General features: G+C 41.3%; 1 protein-coding gene across 3 annotated transcripts; it reads right to left on the minus strand.

The window, feature by feature from the left end:
- Positions 1–226: 226 nt before the first annotated feature.
- On the minus strand, positions 227–15,882 carry NXT2 (nuclear transport factor 2 like export factor 2). Of its 3 annotated transcripts, none has more exons than XM_056125786.1 (4): positions 15,789–15,882; positions 14,439–14,525; positions 4,585–4,729; positions 227–2,981 (listed from the first exon to the last, which is right to left on the minus strand). In XM_056125786.1, the coding sequence occupies exons 1-4, from the start codon at positions 15,801–15,803 to the stop codon at positions 2,800–2,802; spliced, it is 429 nt and encodes a 142-aa protein (XP_055981761.1). In that variant the 5' UTR covers positions 15,804–15,882; the 3' UTR covers positions 227–2,799. The 3 variants fall into 3 exon arrangements, with proteins under 3 accessions (XP_055981761.1, XP_055981763.1, XP_055981762.1); XM_056125788.1 differs by lacking the exon at positions 15,789–15,882 and adding an exon at positions 15,547–15,640; XM_056125787.1 differs by lacking the exon at positions 15,789–15,882 and adding an exon at positions 15,155–15,233.
- Positions 15,883–23,015: the final 7,133 nt, after the last annotated feature.

Genomic DNA, 23,015 nt, shown 5'->3' on the forward strand with positions numbered 1-23,015 from the left:
TTATTTTTGGGCAATGTCCACAGGTGTTCAGCGATTCCTCCTGGCTCTTCACTCAGGGATCACTCAGAGAAGGACTTTGGGAACCATGTAGGATGCTGAATGTCAAATCTGGATTGACTATACACAATGTGAGCACCTTACCTTACCTGTGTTAATCTCTCATCAGCTCCGATTTGGCATTATTTTTATAAAAACCTGAAAGATCTTAAATAAGCTTGAGAAAATATCACAAGGCAAATTTTATTTTCAGCTTTTCAAATTACAAAAATAGGAGCATGTCAAAAATACAGTCTAGTCCATAGAAGAGCAGTTCCAGTCATTTGAAAGTTATTATACAGAGATCAGATAAGCAATTCATACACAAGCCCCAAAATATATGGCTGGTGAGTAGTATATAACCACTTGAATTCAATTATTGCTTTTTTTGTTATTATTTATTTACTGAATCACCGTGAGAACAATTACAAAGCTTTCAGGTTTAAGTCACAGTCATACAATGATCAAACACCCATCCCTTCACCAGTGCACATTTCCCACCAGAACCCCAGTATACTCCCATCCACCCTTCCCCCTGTCTGTGAGGCAGATCATTTTCACTTAACTCTCTCTCTATACTTTGATTACATTCATTATTTTGACAAAAGATGCACCATTATTATTTGGAATTTCCCCCCCAACAATCAGACCTGCTGAAAAGGCATGGTTAGATAATTTGTTTTCTATTGCAGATTATGCTCGAGCGGGCCCAGTAACGTCTCCATTGGAGACTTTGTTGTTACTGTGTCTGGCATATCCAATACTCTCGGTAGCTTGCCGGGCTCTCCGAGAGGGGCGGAGGAATCGAACTCGGGTCGGCCATGTTGGCCGCTTGTAAGGCGAACGCCCTACCCGCTGTGCACATGATGTCTTGTGGCCTCTATTATGATTTTGGATTTCTGATATTTTACTAATTAAGTCTGGAGGGATTTCTGCCCAAAGCTGCTGGGTTCTGAGATTGGTTTGTGTGCCTCTGGGATCACAGTCGTTCCAGAGCCGGAGAGCCTCTCGTGGGAGGCAACTCGTGGTCTCGGCACAGCGGGAAGGATGGACCGGTTTCACCCCCTATCCCATGAGGCCACGGGTGCCCCAATTATTGCTTTTTAATATGCAGCTTTTACTTGATACTGTTCTCCTCAGGGGGAAAGGCAGTATTTGGGTACTCTATTGCTGCTCATGCTGTAGTTTTAAAAGGTTCATCTGAAACTAAAGTTTACGTTGAAATTTATGTATGTACAAGGAGGTATGCTCTAAATTTCAGTTCCAACTCTTTCTCCAATGTATTCTTTAGGGCAAGAGTAATGAACTACTTAAGTTTCCAAGTTGATGATAAGTATTTTGAATTTCTAGAGACAAGGTAAAGTTAAAAATAATCAAAACAATAAATTCAGGACAGGCAAAAAGTTTCAGTTTAAGCAAAAATCACAATTAGGTCTACTTTATCTTTAAATTTTGAGACAAATTTTCCTCCAGGTCCTTGAGATTATGAAGCGCTACTTTTCTCTATTTTCTATTTATAAAAACAAAGTATCACATAACAGGAACATGTTTTAAAACAATCTGTTTGATGATAAATAGAAAAATAAATCATAAAATTAAACAATTTAAAATATAATAAAATTAACAATGTAAAACACAGAAAATAAATCACATGTTCTGGGAGCATGTATACACAGGATAGTTTTGTCCTGAAGTTCACATGGAAGACTTAGAAATGAAAGGTATCCCAAAGAGATATGAATGGCTTTGTTTTCAACCTTCCTATCAGGCATTGCTGCAAGGTCAGGTTCATTGCTTATATCTTACTCCTGGGTTATTGAATAAATTGAGAAATCCATTGGCATTAAGTATGAGTTGAATTAGAAAAATCTTTAAAATTTCTTCTTATAACAAAAGGACAAGCATGATCATTAGCAGGAACTTACCATAGTTAATTTCAAAAAATAGGCTATATTTTTAGGAGGTAGAAAAACAGTATCAAACTTTGCCCTTTTGGCTACTCCTCTTTACATTTGATTGAGCTCAGATCCCTACATTTCTCACTCCTCATTCTCCCACTAAAGCTATTAGTCTTACTTCCATTTATCCCTTACAATTATAGACATGGGGCTGCCAAGAAAAATCTTTTTTAGGAATTCTTCTTTTAAGCCCACTATATCAAGTACTCAAGTATCATCAGAGAACATTTAAGCCCCCTTAGTAATTAATTTAATTTATAAGAAAACATGCCGACATAAAAATTCATATACAAAGACTGCTGAACATTTCTATACATGATTCTATTATGTCAGAATAGTTAGTAATCCTAAATAAGTAATATTTTCCTTGATCTGACTTGTAAATACCTCAAATGAAGACTGTATTAACTAGTGTATACTATAGTAGGTCTATGTGTCTATGTCCTAACTTTAAAATTTACCTTATAAGAAAAAATACCACTTACTCCCAGAGGGTTATATTCTGCTAATTATCCCATAGATAGTATTATGAAAGGATGTCACCTTTGCATTAAGTTGGGCTCGTAGTAAGTTAAGTGGAGAAATCACACATTCAATATACTGCAAGACATGCTAAAAAAACTAGTCTCAAAGCTCTTAAGGTCAACTATCCAAGTTGAAGCAGCTAGCAATGTTGCTGTTTGAATAAAAAATTAAAGCAAATAGTTTCAGCACATACTAACTTATCATGTCTTCAAAAGTAAATTAATTCACATAAATTTGTTGCTGGAACTAAAGGATCAATGCAAAATAGACTTTTGCCACTTTAATTACAATACCAATCTTGAAAACGGAAACAATCGCTTGCAATTTTCCACACAGTGCTCTCAGGCGAGGACTGAGCAGTTAGCAGGAAATTCTGGTTGAAGAAATGCTGCTTATTTCCATCAAACTTCACGATTCCACTGGTCACAACGAGGACCGTAGTCTGGGCTTGAGTAGCATGTTCTTTAGACCCAGCCCCAGGGTAGCGGGGAGAGAGAGAGGGAGAAAGAGGTAAAGAAAATGAGAGAAAATGAGAGTGAATGAGTGGGAGAACGCAAGAGGGGAAAAAGGAGTGGGAGAAAAACAGAGGTCAGTTTCTATTTTTAAATATGAAGATTTGAGGCTTAAGCTACATGGCTTTTTACTAAAGACTGAAAAATTTTCATGTACTTTTTTCACCTTAAGCATGATCTTGAATCTGCATGCTCAAAGTTAGAAAACTAAACAATCATTTCAAAGATAGTAGAAGTATTTTAATTCCAGAAATATTTGGCGTGCACTAAATTTCACAATCACTTGATCACTTGATATCCCGTTACTCATCGATTTGCTCGAGAGGGTGCCAGTAACGTCTCCATTTGTCCCTGTTGCTTGATAGTAATAAAATAACTAACCCAAAGAAATGTTATATTTATACAGGAAACGAATGGTAATAAAATAAAATAATAAAAGATTTTATGGACCTTTTTACAGGTTACAGGACCATTTGTTTTCTGTATGTGTATAACATTTCCTTGGGTTATAACAGAGCTTTTGCATATTTTGCTTCTTAAGCTAGTGTTTTTTTGTTTATTTATTTATTTATTGCTTTTTTGGATCATATCTGGCGATGCACAGGGGTTACTCCTGGCTCTGCACTCAGGAATTACCCCTTGCGGTGCTCAGGGGACCATACGGGATGCTGGGAATTGAACCCGGGTTGGCCGCGTACAAGGCAAATGCCCTACCCGCTGTGCTATTGCTCCAGCCCCACTAGTATTCTTCTAAAGAACTAAAAAGGGAAAAATAGCCATCCTATTTTGATTGTTAAAGTTATACTTTTGAAGAACTAAAATCAACCTGTCCTAAACTATTTAACATACTTAGAACGCCACCTAGAGGTTAATCCTATAAATTGCAACAATTTACCTAGAATCAAATTCTATTTTGAGAAAAGGCACTTTACTGGATCACTGTAATCCATTGTTCATCAATTTACTCGAGTGGACGCCTAGTAACATCTCCATCCCAGCCCTGAGATTTTAGCAGCCTCTCCTTACTCGTATTTTCCAACGTTGCCGTATTGGAGGCTCTTTCAGGGTCATGGGAATGAGACCAGTTATTGTTACTGTTTTTGGCATATCCAATACGCCACGGGTAGCTTGCCGGGCTTTGCAGACAAAAAGGCACTTACCAGAGTAAACTTCTTCCATGAAATTTTAGTAGGTTGAAAGTTAATAAAGTAGGAAGATAGTTAATAAAACATATGGAATGATTTTCTATGGAGGTATTTCAAGACACACAAACCTCACTACTTTATAAAAAGTGGTAATTTTATATCAACAAAAATTATATCTAGTCTCAATTTTCACATAACTTTTAACAAAATATAATCACACAAGTCACAAAAACCTTATGTGATGATCTGAATTTACTCTAAAGGAAGACTAAAGCCTGTTACAGCTGATATTTTCATTGTATTTAACTTGTTTAATAAAGTAATTAATTCTATTATTAAAAAGATGTTGCTTTTGTTGTTAAAGCTCAGTGATCACTAATGTAAAACAAAGGAAAGTACTTGTCTTACCATGAACTGGTTGGCAATCTAACACATTGATCTGGAACTCACTAGAAGGCAACATGTCAAAAAAATTCAACAGGGCATCCAGGCCTGTAACAATATTTCCATTCCAGATTAAAGTGGCCTTGTCCAGATACAGTCTGGTTAATACCTATGAAGGAAGGAAAAGAGAAAAGACTTTTGATCTTGACCAAACATATTTTTTAATTGCAGCAAAGTTGATTTACAAGGTTTACTTGCTTACTTCATGTGTGCGGAGAGTGGTCTCAGCATGGTGGTGGCTGGTCCTGAAGATCTTCGGCTGCCGGAGCCCCGGTCGGGGCGGGGAGGAAAGCTCAACCCGCTCCCCTCCAAGGGGTCCCGGCGAGGGACACCCAGGCACGGGGGCAAAAAGCCTGCAGCGTTCTCGTCCGGGATCTGGATTTTATAGTCTCTGAGTCTTGGCCGCTGATGGGATTACACGGCGCCAGGGGGCCAGGTGGTGGGTGTGACCCCCGCCTACTGGAATTTGGAGGATCTGGGTGGAAGATGCTCGACTCCAATCCGAGTAGGCTTGGAGGTCTCGGCCCCGGAACCCGCGTGGCTTTGTCCCTCTGCCAGTACCTTCATGTGTGCGGAGAGTGGTCTCAGCATGGTGGTGGCTGGTCCTGAAGATCTTCGGCTGCCGGAGCCCCGGTCGGGGCGGGGAGGAAAGCTCAACCCGCTCCCCTCCAAGGGGTCGCGGCGAGGGACACCCAGGCACGGGGGCAAATAGACTGCAGCGTTCTCGTCCGGGATCTGCATTTTATAGTCTCTGAGTCTTGGCCGCTGATGGGATTACACGGCGCCAGGGGGCCAGGTGGTGGGTGTGACCCCCGCCTGCTGGAATTTGGAGGATCTGGATGGAAGATGCTCGACTCCAATCCGAGTAGGCTTGGAGGTCTCGGCCCCGGAACCCGCGTGGCTTTGTCCCTCTGCCAGTACCTTCATGTGTGCGGAGAGTGGTCTCAACATGGTGGTGGCTGGTCCTGAAGATCTTCGGCTGCTGGAGCCCCGGTTGGGGCGGGGAGGAAAGCTCAACCCGGGGGTCACACCCACCACCTGGCCCCCTGGCGCCGTGTAATCCCATCAGCGGCCAAGACTCAGAGAATATAAAATGCAGATCCCGGACGAGAACGCTGCAGTCTTTTTGCCCCGTGCCTGGGTGTCCCTCGCCGCGACCCCTTGGAGGGGAGCGGGTTGAGCTTTCCTCCCCGCCCCGACCGGGGCTCCGGCAGCCGAAGATCTTCAGGACCAGCCACCACCATGCTGAGACCACTCTCCGCACACATGAAGGTACTGGCAGAGGGACAAAGCCACGCGGGTTCCGGGGCCGAGACCTCCAAGCCTACTCAGATTGGAGTCGAGCATCTTCCATCCAGATCCTCCAAATTCCAGCAGGCGGGGGTCACACCCACCACCTGGCCCCCTGGCGCCGTGTAATCCCATCAGCGGCCAAGACTCAGAGACTATAAAATGCAGATCCCGGACGAGAACGCTGCAGTCTTTTTGCCCCCGTGCCTGGGTGTCCCTCGCCGGGACCCCTTGGAGGGGAGCGGGTTGAGCTTTCCTCCCCGCCCCGACCGGGGCTCCGGCAGCCGAAGATCTTCAGGACGCAGCCGCGCGACATCTTATCAAAACTTTATTTTTATGACATCTTATTATCTCATTCCTACTTTGGACAAACTTGCAGGCTATCGAATGTAGCCTGCCCACAGGGCAGAGTCTGGCGAACTCCCCGTGGCGTACCAAATATGCCAAATACCAGTAACAATGATGGGTCTCATTCTCCTAAAGAGCCGTGAATATAATGTCAGGGCTAGGATGAAAGAGACGTTACTGGGGCCTGCTCGAGGCAATCGACGATTAACAGGATGATGAAATGAAATGAAAATGAAAAACTTGCTTACTTGCTTAAGGGGTACAATTTTGCATGATCAAAATACGCAACACACCCACCATCAAAGTACCACAAGAGTCCATTGGACACCTCACCCCATCCTATACTAAGTTCCTCTCCTGGATAAATATTTTATAGAAGACTGGAAAATTCTAAGTGGTACATAAGCATTTTCTTATTTCCATCCATCTCTAATAGTACCTCCCACTGGATGACAATGTAAAGATAATCTACCTTATAATCTTGACCTTACTCATTATCTTACACCTAAAGTTTTCCCTTTTTTGTATCACTAGAGCCACAATGAGAAAACTTTGCATCCATACTGGAACAGAGTTTCAAAGTTTCAATTCCAGTATTAAAATGATTAAATGATGACAGGTTTCAAATATATGCAATCCCATTATACCAGTATACTGGAAGTATAACAGTATACTTCCCTTGTCTAATATGAAAATTAAGAAAATTTTCAAAAAATCTATCCTTGCACAGTACAATTCTAGTGTTTATGTACACTTGAGTCACTTAAATGTTTGAAATACTTTAATGATGCATGTATGTGGGTATTGTGTCTTGAAGCTTTCAAAAGTAAAATACAAAAAAAGTATATTTCATCACCAGACTAAATAAATTGTTTAATTTTCATCCAAGTTAAATGTTTGAATTAAGCAAATAATGTGTCCAAGTGAATAATTCCTGTGATTTGAGTTCACAGCAGAGTTCTGCCTTATTTGGGCCTTAATTTGTTTATCAAAGACTCTGTTTAAATAGTCCTATGCTGACAAGTGATGAAGCAAGACATTGGCACATATGAAAATAACTAGTTACAGTTCAGGGACAAAATAGAACACAAGAAAACTGATGAAATGATAATTTGTTCTGTTGAAGAAATATTGCAAATATTCAAGGCATGTGGATTCTATTTATGAGCTGGAACAAGACCTGCCAGCTCTAATCAGAAATTATCTATTAAAATATAAAATGAGGGTCTTCTTCCTCTCCCAGGTCAGTCAATAATCGAACACAGGACTTGGCTTTCTCCGCGTACGTGCCCCAGGCGTCCTCTAGGACCCTGGACGCTTACCAAACCTGAGCCTTTTCCTGTTCATCCCCAACGCTGTGCCTGGTCTTCTTCCTCCCCCAGGCCAGTCAGTATTTGAACCCGTGACTTGACTTTCTCTGCATATGTGCCCCAGTAGTCTTCTAGGACCCTGGGATGCTCACCATCCCTAAGCCTCTTCCTGTTCGTACCCAACGCCGTGCCCGCTCTTCTTCCTCCCACAGGTTGTACCACCCAAACATACCAGGTACACGTAGGGGGCATGGCCTTTTCAGAAGTGGGAGTGGTCTCTGTAGAAGTAGGAGTGGCCTAATTTTGGGCCGTAGGTAATTTACTCATACCCAACAATCTTGTGTAACATCTCAATCTACATACCTCCACACAAACAAGAAAAAACAACACAAATTCCCATCATGAGGGGAGGATGATGAAAAGAGTCCAAAAGCTTCAGTAGGTGCTACTCACCGAAGGGACCTCTCTGAGAAAGAATTCAGATATGAAGTAATGAAGATGTTCAATGAACTCAATGAAACAGTGAGACAGATATCCAGTAAATTAAAGTAGAACATTAGAGAAACAACCGAGAAAATACAGGAAGAAATGAGAGCAGAAATGGAAAGCTACGCACAGAAATGTCACAAATATAAGATTCGGTAGATGAAATAAAAAACTTAGTCTGTGCCCTCAACAATAGAATGGCAAGAGCTGTAGACAAAATCAGTGAGCTGGAAGATCAACTCCATGAAGCCTACAAGCAACAACAAACAATGGCAAGAGAACTCAAAATAGCTCTAGAGTGAATCAGAGTCCTAGGACATGATTCCAAGAGGAACAAATTAGAATCATTGGAGTACCAGAAGGTCAGAGAAATAATCCCAATGAAAAAGCCACGGTTAAACAAATCATTGCTGAACAGTTCCCAGAGCTGGACAATGCAACCATTCAGATTCAAGGAGCCCGAAGGGTGCCAGCTAAAAGAGACCCTAACAAAAACAATCCAAGATATATAATAGTTAGAATGATGAATGCCATGGATAGAGATACAATACTGCAAGCAGCAAGGTCAAAGAAGGAAATCACATACAAAGGAGTACCCCTTAGATTCACAGCAAACGTATCAGAGGAAAACCTGCACGCCCAAAAGCAATGGTGGGATATAGTGAAAAAAAAAACTCACTGAAATGAATGCTTCACCAAGAATACTCTATCTGGCTAAACTCTCACTAGAACTCAAAGGAATGATACAAAATTTTGTGGATAAACAGCAGCTCAGGAACTTCATAGACTCAAAACCAAACCTAAAAGAAGGATTAAAGGGGCTACTACAAGACAAGACGAACCCTACAAGCACAACAGACCCTTACAGAACGATGACACAAAACCCCGTAACAATAATCTCTCTCAAATTCAATGGTCTACATTCACCAATTAAAAGACACAGAGTGGCAAAATGGATTCAGAGACAAAACCCAACATTCTGCTACCTATAAGAAACTCATCTGAACAGTCAGAGGAAACACAGACTCAAAGTTAAAGGATGGAAAACAATCCTGCAAGCAAACAGATTCTTAAAAAAAGCTGGGGCACCATACTAGTCTCTGACAACACAAATTTCAGATTGAAAAGGATTAGAAGGGACAGTGAAGGCCATTTTCTATTCATCAAGGGATACGTACAACAGGAAGAAATCATACTCTTAAATATATATACACCTAATGAGGGAACAGCTAAATATTTTTAAAAAAACTGCTAATAGATTTTAAGGAGGACATTGCTAGCAACACAATAGTAGCTGTAGACTTCAACATCGCCTTATCACCTCCGAATAGATCAACAAGAAGAAAACTCAGCAAGGAAACATTGACTTTGAAGGAAGAAATAGAAGAGGATTAAAGACCTTTATATCCCCAAAAGAAGAAAACAAATTCTTCTCCATGCACAAGGAACATTTTCCAAAATAGACCATGTGTTAGGAACAAAACATACCTTAATAGAATCAGGAAGATAGAAATAGTATAAACAATCTTTTAAGACCACGATGCACTGAAGATAGAAGTGAATCACACACAGACATGGAGAACCAAATCAAACACCTGTAAATTAAACAACTCAATGCTGAACAATGAGTGGGTCAGGAAGGAAGTCAAGGACGAAATCAAAAGATACCTGGAAATAAATGAGAATGAAGACATGAGCTAACAGAACTTATCGGTTGCAGGAAAAGCCATGTTAAGGGGAAAATTTATAGCTCAACAAGCATTTCCCAGGAAGGAAGAAAGGGCCCACATAAACAACTTGACCTAACAGCTCAAGATCTTAGAAAAGGACCAACAAAAGGAACCCAAACCAGGCAGACAGAAAGAGATCATAAAATTTAGAGCAGAAATCGACCACATGGAAACCAAAGAAACAATCCAAAAGATCAATGAAACAAAGAGCTGGTTCTTCGAGAAAATAAACAAGATAGATAAACCACTAGCAAGACTCACAAAGAAAGAGAGAGAACCCTAATAAACCGAATCAGAAATGAGAAGGGTGATATCACAACAGAAACCAAAGAAATTCAAAAGATCATCAGAGAATACTTTGAAAGTCTGTATGCCAGGAAACAAGAGAACCTAAAAGAAATGGATAAATTCCTGGATTCCTATAATCTCCCAAGTCTGAATCAAGAAGATCTAGAGTACCTGAATAGTCCTATTAACATCAAGGAAATTGAAACTGTAATTAAAAGTCTTCCTAAAAACAAAAGCCCAGGTCCAGATGGATTCACTAGGCAATTTTTCCAACCACTTAAAGAGGACCTAGTGCCAGTTCTTCACAAGCTTTTCCAGGAAGTTGAAGAAACAGAAACTCTCCCCAAAAGTTTCTATGACACCCATATCTTTCTAATGCCAAAAGGAAACAAAGACGCCACAAGAAAACTATAGGGCGATATCCAGGATGAACACGGCTGCAAAGATTCTCAACAAAATACTAGCAAATAGAACTCAACAACTCATCAAAAAGATCATACACTATGACCAAGTGGGATTCATCCCGGGGATGCGAGGATGGTTTAACATTCAGAAATCCATTAACATAATCCATCATATCAACAAAAGAAAAGATAAAAACCATATGATCATATCAATAGATGCAGAGAAAACATTTGACAAGATCCAGCAACAGTTTATGATGAAAACTCTCACCAAATTGGGGATAGAGCGGACTTTCCTCAATATAGTTAAAGCCGTCTACCACAAGCCTACAGCAAGCATCATCCTCAATGGGCAAAAACTGAGAGCCTTCCCTCTAAGATCAGGGATGAGACAAGGACGCCCACTCTCTCCACAGCTCTTCAATATAGTACTGGAAGTACTTGCAATAGCAATTAGGCAAGAAAAAGATATTAAAGGCATTCAGGTAGGAAAGGAAGAAATCAAGCTCTCACTATTCGCAGATGATATGATACTATACTTAGAGAACCCTAAAGCCTCTACCAAGGAGCTCCTAGAAGCAACAGATTTGTATAGTGTAGTTGCAGGCTATAAAATCAATACCCCAAAGTCTATGGCTTTCCTATATGCAAATAGTGAGAGGAGAAAGTGACATGAAGAAAACAATCCCGTTCACAATTGGGACCCAGAAAATAAAGTACGTAGGAATCAACTAAACTAAGCAAGTAAAGGACCGATACAAAGAAAACTACAAAATGCTACTTCAGGAAATAAAAGAGGACATGAGAAAATGGAAAGATATCCCCTGCTCATGGATTGGGAGAATTTACATTGTCAAAATGGCAATATTCTCCAAAACATTGTACAAATTCAATGTGATCCCTCTAATGATACCAATGACATTCTTCAAAGAAATGGAGCAAACACTCCTGAAATTCATATGGAACATTAAGCCCCCACGAATAGCTAAAGCAATTGTTGGGAAAAAAAGAAAATGGGAGGAATCAAGCTCCCTAACTTCAAACTCTACTACAAAGCAGTAATAATTAAAACAGCATGGTACTGGAACAAAGGCAGAGCTGAAGACCAACGGAACAGGGTGGAATATAATGACACCTCCCCCCAAACATATGATCATCTAATATTTGATAAGGGAACAAGAAGGAGAAGTGGAGGAAAGAAAGCCTCTATAACAAATGTTCTGGCAAAACTGGACAGCTACATGCAAAAACTGGGCTCAGACCACTGCTTAACACAATGTACAAAAGATCAAAATGGATTAAAGATCTCACCATCAGACCAGAATCCATAAGATACACTGAATACAAGGTTGGCAAAACCCTCCATGACACTGAAGCTAACGGTATCTTCAAAGATGACATGCCACTGGTCAAGCAAGCGAAACAGAGATAGATAAATGGGACTATCTTTAAATAAGAAGCTTATGTACCTCAAAAGAAACAGTGACCAAAGTACAAAGACAGACTACAGAATGGGAGAGGATATTTGCCCAATACCCATCTGACAAGGGGTTGATATCAAGGAAATACCAAGTACTGGTTGAACTCCACAAGAAGAAAACATCCAACCCCATCAAAAATGGGGTGACGAAATGAACAGAAACTTTTTCAAAGAAAAATAGAAATGGCAAAAAGACACATGAGAAAATGCTCTACATCATTAATCATCAGGGAGATGTAGATCAAGACAACAATGAGATATCATCTCACACCACAGAGACTGGCCCACATCCAAAAGAACAAAAGCAACCGGTGCTTGCACAGATGTGTCGATAAAGGGACCCTCCTTCACTGCTGGTGGGAATGCCGACTGGTTCAGCCCTTTTGGAAAACAGAATGGACGATTCTCAAAAAATTAGTTCCCATTTGATCCAGAAATACCACTCCTGGGAATATAACCCAGAGAATCAGAAATGTACAGTTGAAATGACATCCGCACTTCTATGTTCATTGCTGCACTGTTTACAATAGCCAAAATGTGGAAAAAATCTGAGTGCCCGAGAACAGATGACTGTTTAAAGAAACTTTTGTACATCTACACAATGGAATACTATGTAGCTGTTAGAAAAGATGGTAAAGGTAAAGGTAAAGCCCCTCCCGTTGATCGTCGATTTGCTCGAGCGGGCCCAGTAACGTCTCCATTGGAGACTTTGTTGTTACTGTGTCTGGCATATCGAATACTCTCGGTAGCTTGCCGGGCTGAAGTCATGAAATTTACATACAAGTGGTTCTACATGGAAAGTATCATGCTATGTGAAATGAGTCAGAAAGAGAGGGACAGACATAGAAATATTACATTCATCTGGAGAATATAAAGTAACAAAATAGGAGACTAACACCCAAGAATAGCCAAGGTAAGTACCAGGAGGTTCAGTCCATGGCTTGGAGGACAGCCGCACATGCTAGGGGAAAAGGCACCTCAGATAGAGAAGGGAACACCAAGTAAAGGGTGTTGTGAGGATCCTCCCAGAATGGGAGATGCATGCTGAAAGTAGACTATAGACCAAACATTATTGCCACTCAATGCCTATTTTGCAAACCACAGCACCCAAAAGGAGAGAGAGAGAGAGAGAGAGAGAGAGAGAGAGAGAGAGAGCAGAGGGGAGTGCCCTGCCACAGGTGCGGGGTGGAATGGGGGGGGGTAGGGGTTGGGAGGGATACTGGGATCCTCGGTGGTGGAGAATGGGCACTGGTGGAGGGATGGGTACTCAATCATTGTATAACTGAAACCCAAGCACAAAAATTTTAAGTCTACAACTGTACCTCATGGTTTTTCACTAATAATAAAAAATAAAATAAAATATAATATAAAATTAAAGGTGGAAATTAGGGGAAAGTGCTTTGAATGAAAATCCCCTTTACTAGTACTATTAGTATTAGGAAGAATAGGCTCTTTTTACTACTGCTAACACAGCATACTAAGTTGAAAAGATCCATGAGTACCTGTTAAAACAGAATCTTTGATAAGTGTACTAAGGTCCAAATAATGTAAACATCAGCTGTTTAGTCAAATCACAGGAATTATTCACTAGGACATATTATTTGCTCATCAAACATTTAACTTGGATGAAAGTTAAACATATTTATCTAGTCGGGTGATGAAATGTATTTTTTTCTATTTTACATTTGAAAGCTTTGAGACACACTACCCACTGTCACGCTATTGCACCTGCCCCATTTCATTAAACATCAACTAGCAGGAACTTTTATCTTCTACCTTATGAAAGGCTTTTAGAGATATTAACTCCTGTATTTACAGTATAAAGTTCACTAAAACAGTCCTATGTTTATAAGCGATGAAGCAAGATATTGGCACATATGAAAATAGCTATAGTTCAGGGACAAAATATAACACAATAAAACTGATGAAATGATGACTTCTTCTGTTGGAGACACAAAATATTCAAGCATGTGTGTATTCTGTTTGTGAGCAGGAGCAAGAACTGTAAACTCTAATCAGAAATTATCTATTAAAATATGAAATGAAAGGCGGAAATTAGGGGAAAGTGCTTTGAATTTGTAAAAGCCCTTTACTAGTACTAATACTATTTTAAACATATTGGGCAAACTACGGGGCTAAGAAAAAAAGTAACATAGTTAAGTAAATATATGCTGTACACTATGCAGTATTTAAATAAATTCCCACTTACTCCCCCAAAAATAAAATGAAGTTAGGAAAAGCATGAAACTTGCCCAAGGTCATGGAGCTGGATTAAGGCAAAGCTGGGATAAAATTCCAGAACCCACACTTCCATCAGTATCATAACCACATCTTTCCTAAATAATGTTCATTTTTCCAAAAAATAAGAAATCCACAATTATCATTTATGCAACTCCGGTGAGTTGCTAACTCACCCCAAATAAAAAACAAACAAAAAAGCAACACACGGGTATTTAATCAAGTAATAGAGTCTAACACTCACCTGTCTTCTTTTATCCATTGTCTCGTAGTAAATATTGACAAATTCCTCAGCAGCTCTACATGCTTGATCTACATGAGTCTTAAAATCCTGTAAGAAAAATTACAGAAGTGTATATTACCACCTCTCCACCCCCTCACAAATGCACAATATCAAACAGTTGAGATTTCAACGACTTTGCAGGTTTATGTATGAACACATTTCTCTCATAGAAATTTCTGGGGTTTTTTTTCGCATTGTTGGGATTCAAACTCAAGGCTTCACACATGCAAGGTAAGTACTCTGCCACTGAGTTACACCCCTAACTTCTAAATCTTGATTTTTTAAAGTTAGGGCTCAAAAGTTTATTCACTTGACAACTGGCAATTCAGGCATTCAGTATTTTGCAAAACCTTCATATTAATGAAGTAATGGCAGAAAGGGGGAAGGGGTGGGAGCTACCATTTGGTAAAGTAGGGAAATGTGTTGTCTTTTTCTTTTTGGCTTTTGAGCCACACCCAGGGGTGAACCTGGATTACTCGGGACTCTGTCTCCTCTTGGGGAATGGGGACCATATGGGAATTGAACCTCTGGTCGCAAGCGAGCAAAGTGAGTCCTATCCGCTGAACTATCTCTCAGACCCCTCTTGTGTTCTCTTTTCAAGGTGAAGTTAAGGCTAAATTAAAAGATTTCCGTATGCAAAAAAATTATAGAATAAGAATTATATGTCTGCAAGCTACCTAAAGAAACAGTACTTGAGAAACTTCTCGAACATTAATGTAAAAATTCTGCAGCATTTGTAAAGAATTTCAAAACCTATAAGACGGAACCGCCGGCGTGGTTCAAAAGCCAAAAAGCAAAAGAGAACACACTTCCCCGCTTTAACAAGTGCCAACAACCGCACCCTCTCTCCCCCAGCCTCCCCCAGCCATTGATCTACCCTAGACTATTACTATAATTAAGAACCAGCACAAGTCAGTAGAGGTCCCGCTGGGATTCGAACTCAGGATCTCCTGTTTACTAGACAGGCACTTTAACCAGCTAAGAACCAGATTCCGATCTCCTGGGCGATCTAAAGTTAAGAACGGAAGTGAGACTGCAAGCTATAAAAAACGGAACCTAACATTGTCACCTCTAGCTAGTGCTCAACTCAGGATTCTTTCTAGGACCTGAAAGCAACTTGCTAACTCGGGCCGGAGGTGGGGGGCGACAGAGAGACTGCAAGAGGGGTCAGGGACTCAGAGAGGGGGCTTGGAACGCAACCCCGCCTTAGAGACTGCGGGCAAATTCCTGATTCGCTTCTTCAGCACGTGATCAGCGAAGCCGGCACGAGGCCCCTCCCTTGAGCTCCCTGCTGTCCACCCGGACACTCACCAGAGTTCCGGCCATCGGGGTGTCGGTAGTGCCCTGTTCCGGCGGCCTGAGGGTCACTGCGTCTTCACGTGTTTGGCTTCAACAACTGTCCGCAGATCGGTTATTTAGGAAGTCAACAAAAGCCGCCAATCGCACAGAACGCCCCGCCCGCCCAATTCTCTCCCGGAAGTAGCTCGGTCCGTTGATAAAGCACCCCGATGTTCCAAACTAAACGCACTAGCTTTCGGTTCCGATCGTTCGCGCTCCCCCCGCCTGATGCGTTCACTTGTTTGATACATCTTCTGGAAAAATGGATACTCTTTATGGGAACTGGATACTTTTTATGGGAAAGCTTCCATTTCCCTCGGCCATTACCCACTCGGCCCCAGGATAAACGAAGGCATAAAGGGTCCAATAGAGGGTTTTCTTGGCCTTAGGAGGCGGCACCAAGATTGCTGAACACCAATGAGAAACTCCAAGAGAAAGCTGCAGAACCCGCCAGGCCAAAAGGTCGGAGTCATAGGAAAAACGGGCGCAATCCTTTCGCGCATGACTGTTAGAGAACAATCTAGAATTCTAGAACATCCTGGAAAACAAGTTCTTGCCAGCATTAAACGGCCCCATCTCGGTAGTATTCCTAACTGCACTCCCTATTTAATCTTATGCTTTTCTAAGTAAAGGGTGCATTCAGGCTGTTTATTTTTAGTTTCAAATCTCAAACGAAAATCAGTTACTAGTGGATTCGCCACCTTCTACCTGTTGGCTAATGAGAGAGCTGAAATTTTGCCGATTGATGTGCAAACTACGTTGTTCTAAACACTAATCCATACTGACATTACGTACAGAAAAGGTGCTATTATTTTGTTATTTTTTCCTTAAAGGAATAGGTCATCTGTCCCTGATTATTAACTCATCTTCAGGGAATGCAACTACCCCAGCCACCGAACACTCTCCCGAGTAGTCTGTAAAACTGCCCATTTCAAAGCTACTAACAATTTAAAAGTTCTTAAATCAACTAGGTATCACTAGAATTTTACCTCCAGCTACTAGTTTGTTGTGAATCATGATAAATATGACTTCCATGGTACCTTCTTTGATCCTCCTCATGCTGGTCTCTCTGGGATTGCAACATCTTTTTTTTAATCTAACCCTGTTTCTTGCCCTTTTGTCTGGCTCTAGAGATGGTTATTACTTGTTACTTCCTAGTGTCCTCTTTGCCTTTCTGAGTGATTCCTGTGGGATTCTCTTGCCCTTGGTGTTTCACTTTATCCCACGAGCTCTTAGATATGCATATGGTAATAAAGCTCCATGTCATAACAGCCCTTCCTTATTTCTATACTCTGGGGTCAATTCAGGGAATTTGGCAAATTATGACTCTGAGGCTATACTCTCAACCTCACAAACTCACAGAACCCCAAATTTAAATGCATCATTCTTGCTTCTCCAATCTTTGTCTTATTTCAGTCATCTGTGATTGAATTCTTGAAACCTTTTCATTTTTCATACCCACTCCCCATAATCCTAATCATTTGCTTATTCAGTAATCATTTTTAGCACCTTCTATAAATCAGATGTTGTACAAGGCTTTTGATATGGAGATGTGAACAAAATAGACGTGATTCATATCCAAATGAAGTTCAAAATGGAAAAGGTAGACCCCAAAGGAGAAGGAATTACAGGAAAGTTTCATGTTGTCCACTTCTGCCCATTCTTCAAAGCAACATCTCCCTCATTCACTATGTGCTGTCTCCTTTCCTCTGTATACAAATGTTGAGTTTGATCTCTTTATTCTCATGCTATCCCCTCACGGATATCCCCCTTCATCAAATTCCACTAACCGGTCAACAACTTGCTCTGTGCAGGGCAGGGAGAAAGCTCAAAGGAGTCTTCTGAGAATTTCATCTTCAGCATTCCCCAGTCTTCAGCACTACTGAGTCTAGGGCCATCATAAACTCAGGTTCATCTAGCATGACTAAACATAAACTGGAATGACCACAGGGCATTGAGCACTTCTGGGGGAAGCCCACTCCCAAAAACCCTAAGTTAGTCTGGTTTTAGTTTACTTTTCCAGATTTTATACCCATTGCTCAACAACGTGGACAAAATTAGATACTACTATTTGCCAAAAAATAATTCATGCTGACTACTTGGTACATAAATGCTTTTTATAAATTAAGACTATAGAATGTGTCTGATGTTTAGTACAGCTTCAATTAAACCTGACAATTCGTAGAAGGGAAAATGTTGTTATTTACATTTTTAAAAATGATTTAAACTTAACTCTCAAGAGGTTAAATTGAATAAGGTAACATAGTTACTAGACTTAGGATTTGAAACCACAATTGTTTGAACCCAAACTCTTTGTCCTTAGAAACTACTTGTCATGCATTTGCTTGTGCTATCCTTGTTACTAAAAGTATTTACCTTCCATTTCAACCTGCTCTTGAGGAGACTGTGTAAGTGTAGCCTCCTTTATGAAACTTTTCACCTCTTTGATCTCCTGAACCCCGAATGATGTGATCTGTCCTGTGGCTAATGGTATTGGGTAATAATCTGAGGAGTAGATGGCTTCTGGCACAGAAAAGGAACAGATGAGCTAAATACAGAGGGAATACCAGGTTTTTATGGGGTGTGTGTGCGAGGTAGGGGCGGATGGGCCACACAATCTGTGACCAGGGCTTATTTCTGTCCTGATAGTGCTCTGGAGAACATATGTGATGGTGTGGATTGTTAGGTTGGCTAAACAGAAGGCAAGAACCCTATTTGTACGATTGCTCTGGACTAATACTGAGGTTTTTCAGTGGGATAATTTCACAAGAGTTTGTGCAGGGCAGGAAATTAAGTAAACATATAGAAAACAATATTAGGCTCTGATTGCTGAGACCAGTGAATTTATTTTTTGGTTTAATTTTTTATATAGGGGTACTGCTATTTATTCAGCCACTGATTAATTGAATTGAATTAATTGAACTGGGCTTGAACCAATTGAATTAATTAATTGAATTGGGCATGAACTCCACCTTACTTTTTTCATTTTTTATAATTTTATTAATTGAATCACCATGAGAGTAGTTACAAAGGTTTTGGATTTAAGTCTCTGTCATACAGTGAAACACCCATACCTTCACCAGTGCCCATTCTCCACCCCCCAAACCCCAAAATACCCCCATCCCACACCCTTCCCCTACCTGTGGGGAAGATGATTTCTACATTACTCTCTCTCTGCTTTGATTACATTCAATATTTTGACACCAGACCTACCATTATTATTTGGGATTTTACCACAACACTCAGATTTTTGAAAAGGCAACCATAGACAATTTGTTTTCTATTGCTGGTTATGAATAAAATATGATGGCGTGTGGCTGCAGTAGTGGCCACACGATTTTGAAATTCTGAAATTTTAACAATTAAATCTGGAGGGATTTCTGCCAAAACCTGCTGGGTTCTGAGATTTGTTCCTGACTCTCTGGGATCATGGCCATTAAGCAGCTTGATCAGGAGCCAGAAAGGCTGTTCTTGGGTGGTGACTCAGGGTCTTGTTGGGAAGGAGAGGAAAGGGCCGGCTCCATTCACATCCCGTGAGGCCCTGTGTGTCTCATAACTGAGGACCCAAACCTGACTGTCCAATGGCCTCTGGAGGATGGTGGCCACTGAGCTGCCTAGTGGGACCAGGTGGAGGGACAGCACCCTTTCCCCCATGGGGTGGCCCGGCGATAGTAACGTACTTCGCGGTCCGGACACATTTCTGCCAAAAGTCGCTGGGTTTCAAGATTTGTTTCTGAGTCTCTGGGATCATGGCCATTAAGCAGTTTGATCAGGAACCAGAGAGGCCGTTTGTGGGCAGTGACTCGTGGTCTCGTTGGAATGGGAAGAAAGGGCCAGCTCCACCACCATCCCGTGAAGCCCAGCGTATCTCATCACTGCGGGCCCAAACCTGACTGTCCAGTGGCCTCTGGAGGATGGCAGCCACTGGGCCGCCAGGGGGAACAGGCCAAGGCACGAAACCTATTCCCACCTGGGGTGGCCCAGCACCAGTAACCTACTGCAGGGACTGGACGCATTTCTGCAAAAAGCCCCTGGGTTCTGCAATTTGTTTCTGTGTCTCTGGGATCATGGCCATTAAACAGCTTGATCAGGAACTAGAGAGGCCATGCATCCAGTTATATAGCTGATCTGAAGGTGATTTGTGGGTGTGTCTCCCACATACCTAAGTTTTGGCCATTTACTTTCTTGGTAAACTTAGCTCCAAGTTTTTGGGGTCTGGCCAAAGGCACAGCAGCAATTTTAGGGGTATCTGGAAGTCTGAAGGTGCCATCAGGCTGCTGATGCCTCACAGGTACAGATTGACCTGCTGGTGGCACCATACCTCCTTTTGGTCTAATTTTAGTTTTATTTTATTTTTATAAAGTAGTTCACAGTATTTGATAACATTTAATCTTTGAACACCAATCCCACCACCAATATACATTCCCACCACCATATTTTGGATGTTTCCATCCCAAACTCCAACCCTTGTCACATGCAGAATCGAAATAAATTATTTTGTATTGTTTGTTATGAATAAACTGCTGAAATGCTCCAAAAATTTTCCTTAGAAGAGAGTGTGGGGAGATTGTTGTATTTCACCCAGGACCATTACACCCTTCTATAAAAGATGACTAATATGTTGTTAAGGGTTAAGCCTTGTGTGCATATATATATATATGTATACATATACATATATATATAGAGAGAGATGAAAAATATGGATAACGTCTAGTGGTGCTCAAGGGACCATAAGCAGTGCTAGAGATTGAAACAGGGTTGGTTGCATGCATGGCAAGTGCCTTAACTCCTGTACTATCTCTCTAGACCCAAAAGACTTTTAGTACCTAGAAAAAGATGGCCATTTTCTATTAATAGCCAATCCTCATTTCCCTTTTTTCCAGCTCCTGGCATTACCTATCTACTTCCTGTTTCTATGAATTCACATATATTGGGCATTTTACATAAGTAGAATCATACATAGGCTGGGAGAAAGTACAGTTGTTGGGGCATATGCCTAGGATGGGTCCAAGTTAGCCTAGGTCCTAGAAGCATACAGTACTGCCAGCATGGCCACGGTATTGCTGTCATTGCAGGACAAAACAGCACCACACCCTCAGCCATTGTATGGAACTGTCAGGTGGTTGGCTAAGAATGACCAGTGGCGCCTCCTGTCTCCTGAACACTGCTTGGGAATCCCTGCTCCTAAATAAATAAATAGAATCATACAGTATGTGATCCTTTGTGTCTTAGTATACTGTTGTTTAAGTATCATTCATGATGTAGCAATTATTCCTTTCTCTTTTTTTTGGTGGGGAGAGGCCACATATTCTGGTTTTGTGGAAAGGGGTCTATTCCTATCTTGACGTTCAGGGGTACTCCTGGAGGTTATGGTGCTATCATGTCATACTAAAACCAGGCCTGCTGCATACAAATCATACTCTCTAATCTTTTGTGCCATTGACCTGACAATATTCAATTCATTTTAAGTGCAAATAATGTTCCAGTTTCTGACTATATATACTGTATCTATCCACCCATTAATTGATGATCATTTGGGTGTCTTCGATTTTTTAGACATGAATGATGTTCTTATAAACAGTTTTTGAGGACAATCACTTAATCACTTAATCCCCGTTATTCATCGATTTACTCGAGCGGGTGCCAGTAACGTCTCCATTCATCCCGGTTGCGTGCTAGTGTAGCCCAATGGTATCTGTTCGTTCTAGGAACATGCAGAGCCTCAAACCGATCATTCAGGGTCTTGACGAAGAAGTCTGACCATCTTGTAGGTGGGCATCCACGTGATCTTTTGATGTCCTGTGGAATCCAATCAGTAATGGCTCTAGTCCAGCGGTTGTCTGTAAACCTCATTACGTGTCCAGCCCATCTGATTTTTGATGTCTTGGCAAATGAGACAGCGTCCCTGATTCTTGAGCGTTGACGAAGATCAGAACTCCGGATTCTATCTCTCATTTGAGTGAATCGTGATATTCCAAGCATAGCTCTTTCTATTCCTCTTTGAGAGACCCGAATAGCGTTCTCATCCTGTTTTCTAGGGTCCAGGTCTCTGAGGCATATGTTAATGCAGGAAGAACAGTGGAATCAAAGAGATGTGCTCGTAGCTGGAGGTTCTTTGTCCTTTTAACTCCCGGGAGCGCACGGCCGCATTTGCGGCTGCGCGACTATTTATTTACTTTTCTCTAAGTTTTCAGGGTACCTTTAAATATCCCACCCGCACAGCAGAGCCTGGCAAGCTATCCGTGGTCTATGCCAAATAGACCAAATTGATATGCCAAATCCAGTAATAAATGGATCTCATTCCCCTAACTCTGAATATGGCAGAGTCGAGAAGGATATGGAAGGAAAGGCTGATAAAATACCAAGGCAGAAATAGGCTGCCAAAACGAAGAAAAACAAAAATGATTGTCTGTACTTTTAATGCTCGTACGCTGGCATCTGCTGCATCCATTGAAGACCTTATGGTACAAGCGCAAAAGATCAAGTACGACATCATTGGTCTGACCGAAACGAGAAGACATCAATCACATCATGCCATTTTCGACACTGGAGAAGAACTGTTCCTTGGAACATGTGATAAAAGAGGCGTCTGTGGTGTCGGTATCCTTGTCAACACAAACTTAGCCACGAGCATTGATTCATTCGAATGCCTAACAACCCGAATCGGACGATTACACTTGAATAGATGTGGCTCACTACCGACAGTTTCTATCTTTGTTGTCTATGCACCAACATCCAGTTATGGTGAAAGAGAAACTGAGAAGTTCTACATGGAGCTGGAGAAGTTCTATAAAGAAGATCACACCTTCTACAAGATCATTGTCGGTGATTTTAATGCCAAGATAGGACCAAGAAGATCAGTCGATGAACTCCACATTGGGACCCATGGCCTAGAATGGAACAAACAGGGTGACAGACTGTCTGAGTTCATCAAGTCAACCAATACCTTCCATGGTAACTCACAGTTCCAAAAGGCTGAATCTAAACGTTGGACATGGGAGTCTCCCGATGGACGGTTCCACAATGAAATAGACCACATCATATGCAATCGGCGATTTTGCCTAACTGATGTTGCTGTTGTCCCAAAATTCCAAACGGGATCAGACCACCGTCTTCTTCGTGCAAAATTCTACCTCACAGAATGAGGAGAAAAGAATGCAAGGTTTAAGAAGAGGACTCCCAGAACGACCACCAACTGGG

This window comes from Sorex fumeus, unplaced genomic scaffold, assembly GCF_029834395.1.
Source record: "Sorex fumeus unplaced genomic scaffold, SorFum_2.1 ptg000058l, whole genome shotgun sequence".
Lineage (NCBI taxonomy): Eukaryota > Metazoa > Chordata > Mammalia > Eulipotyphla > Soricidae > Sorex > Sorex fumeus.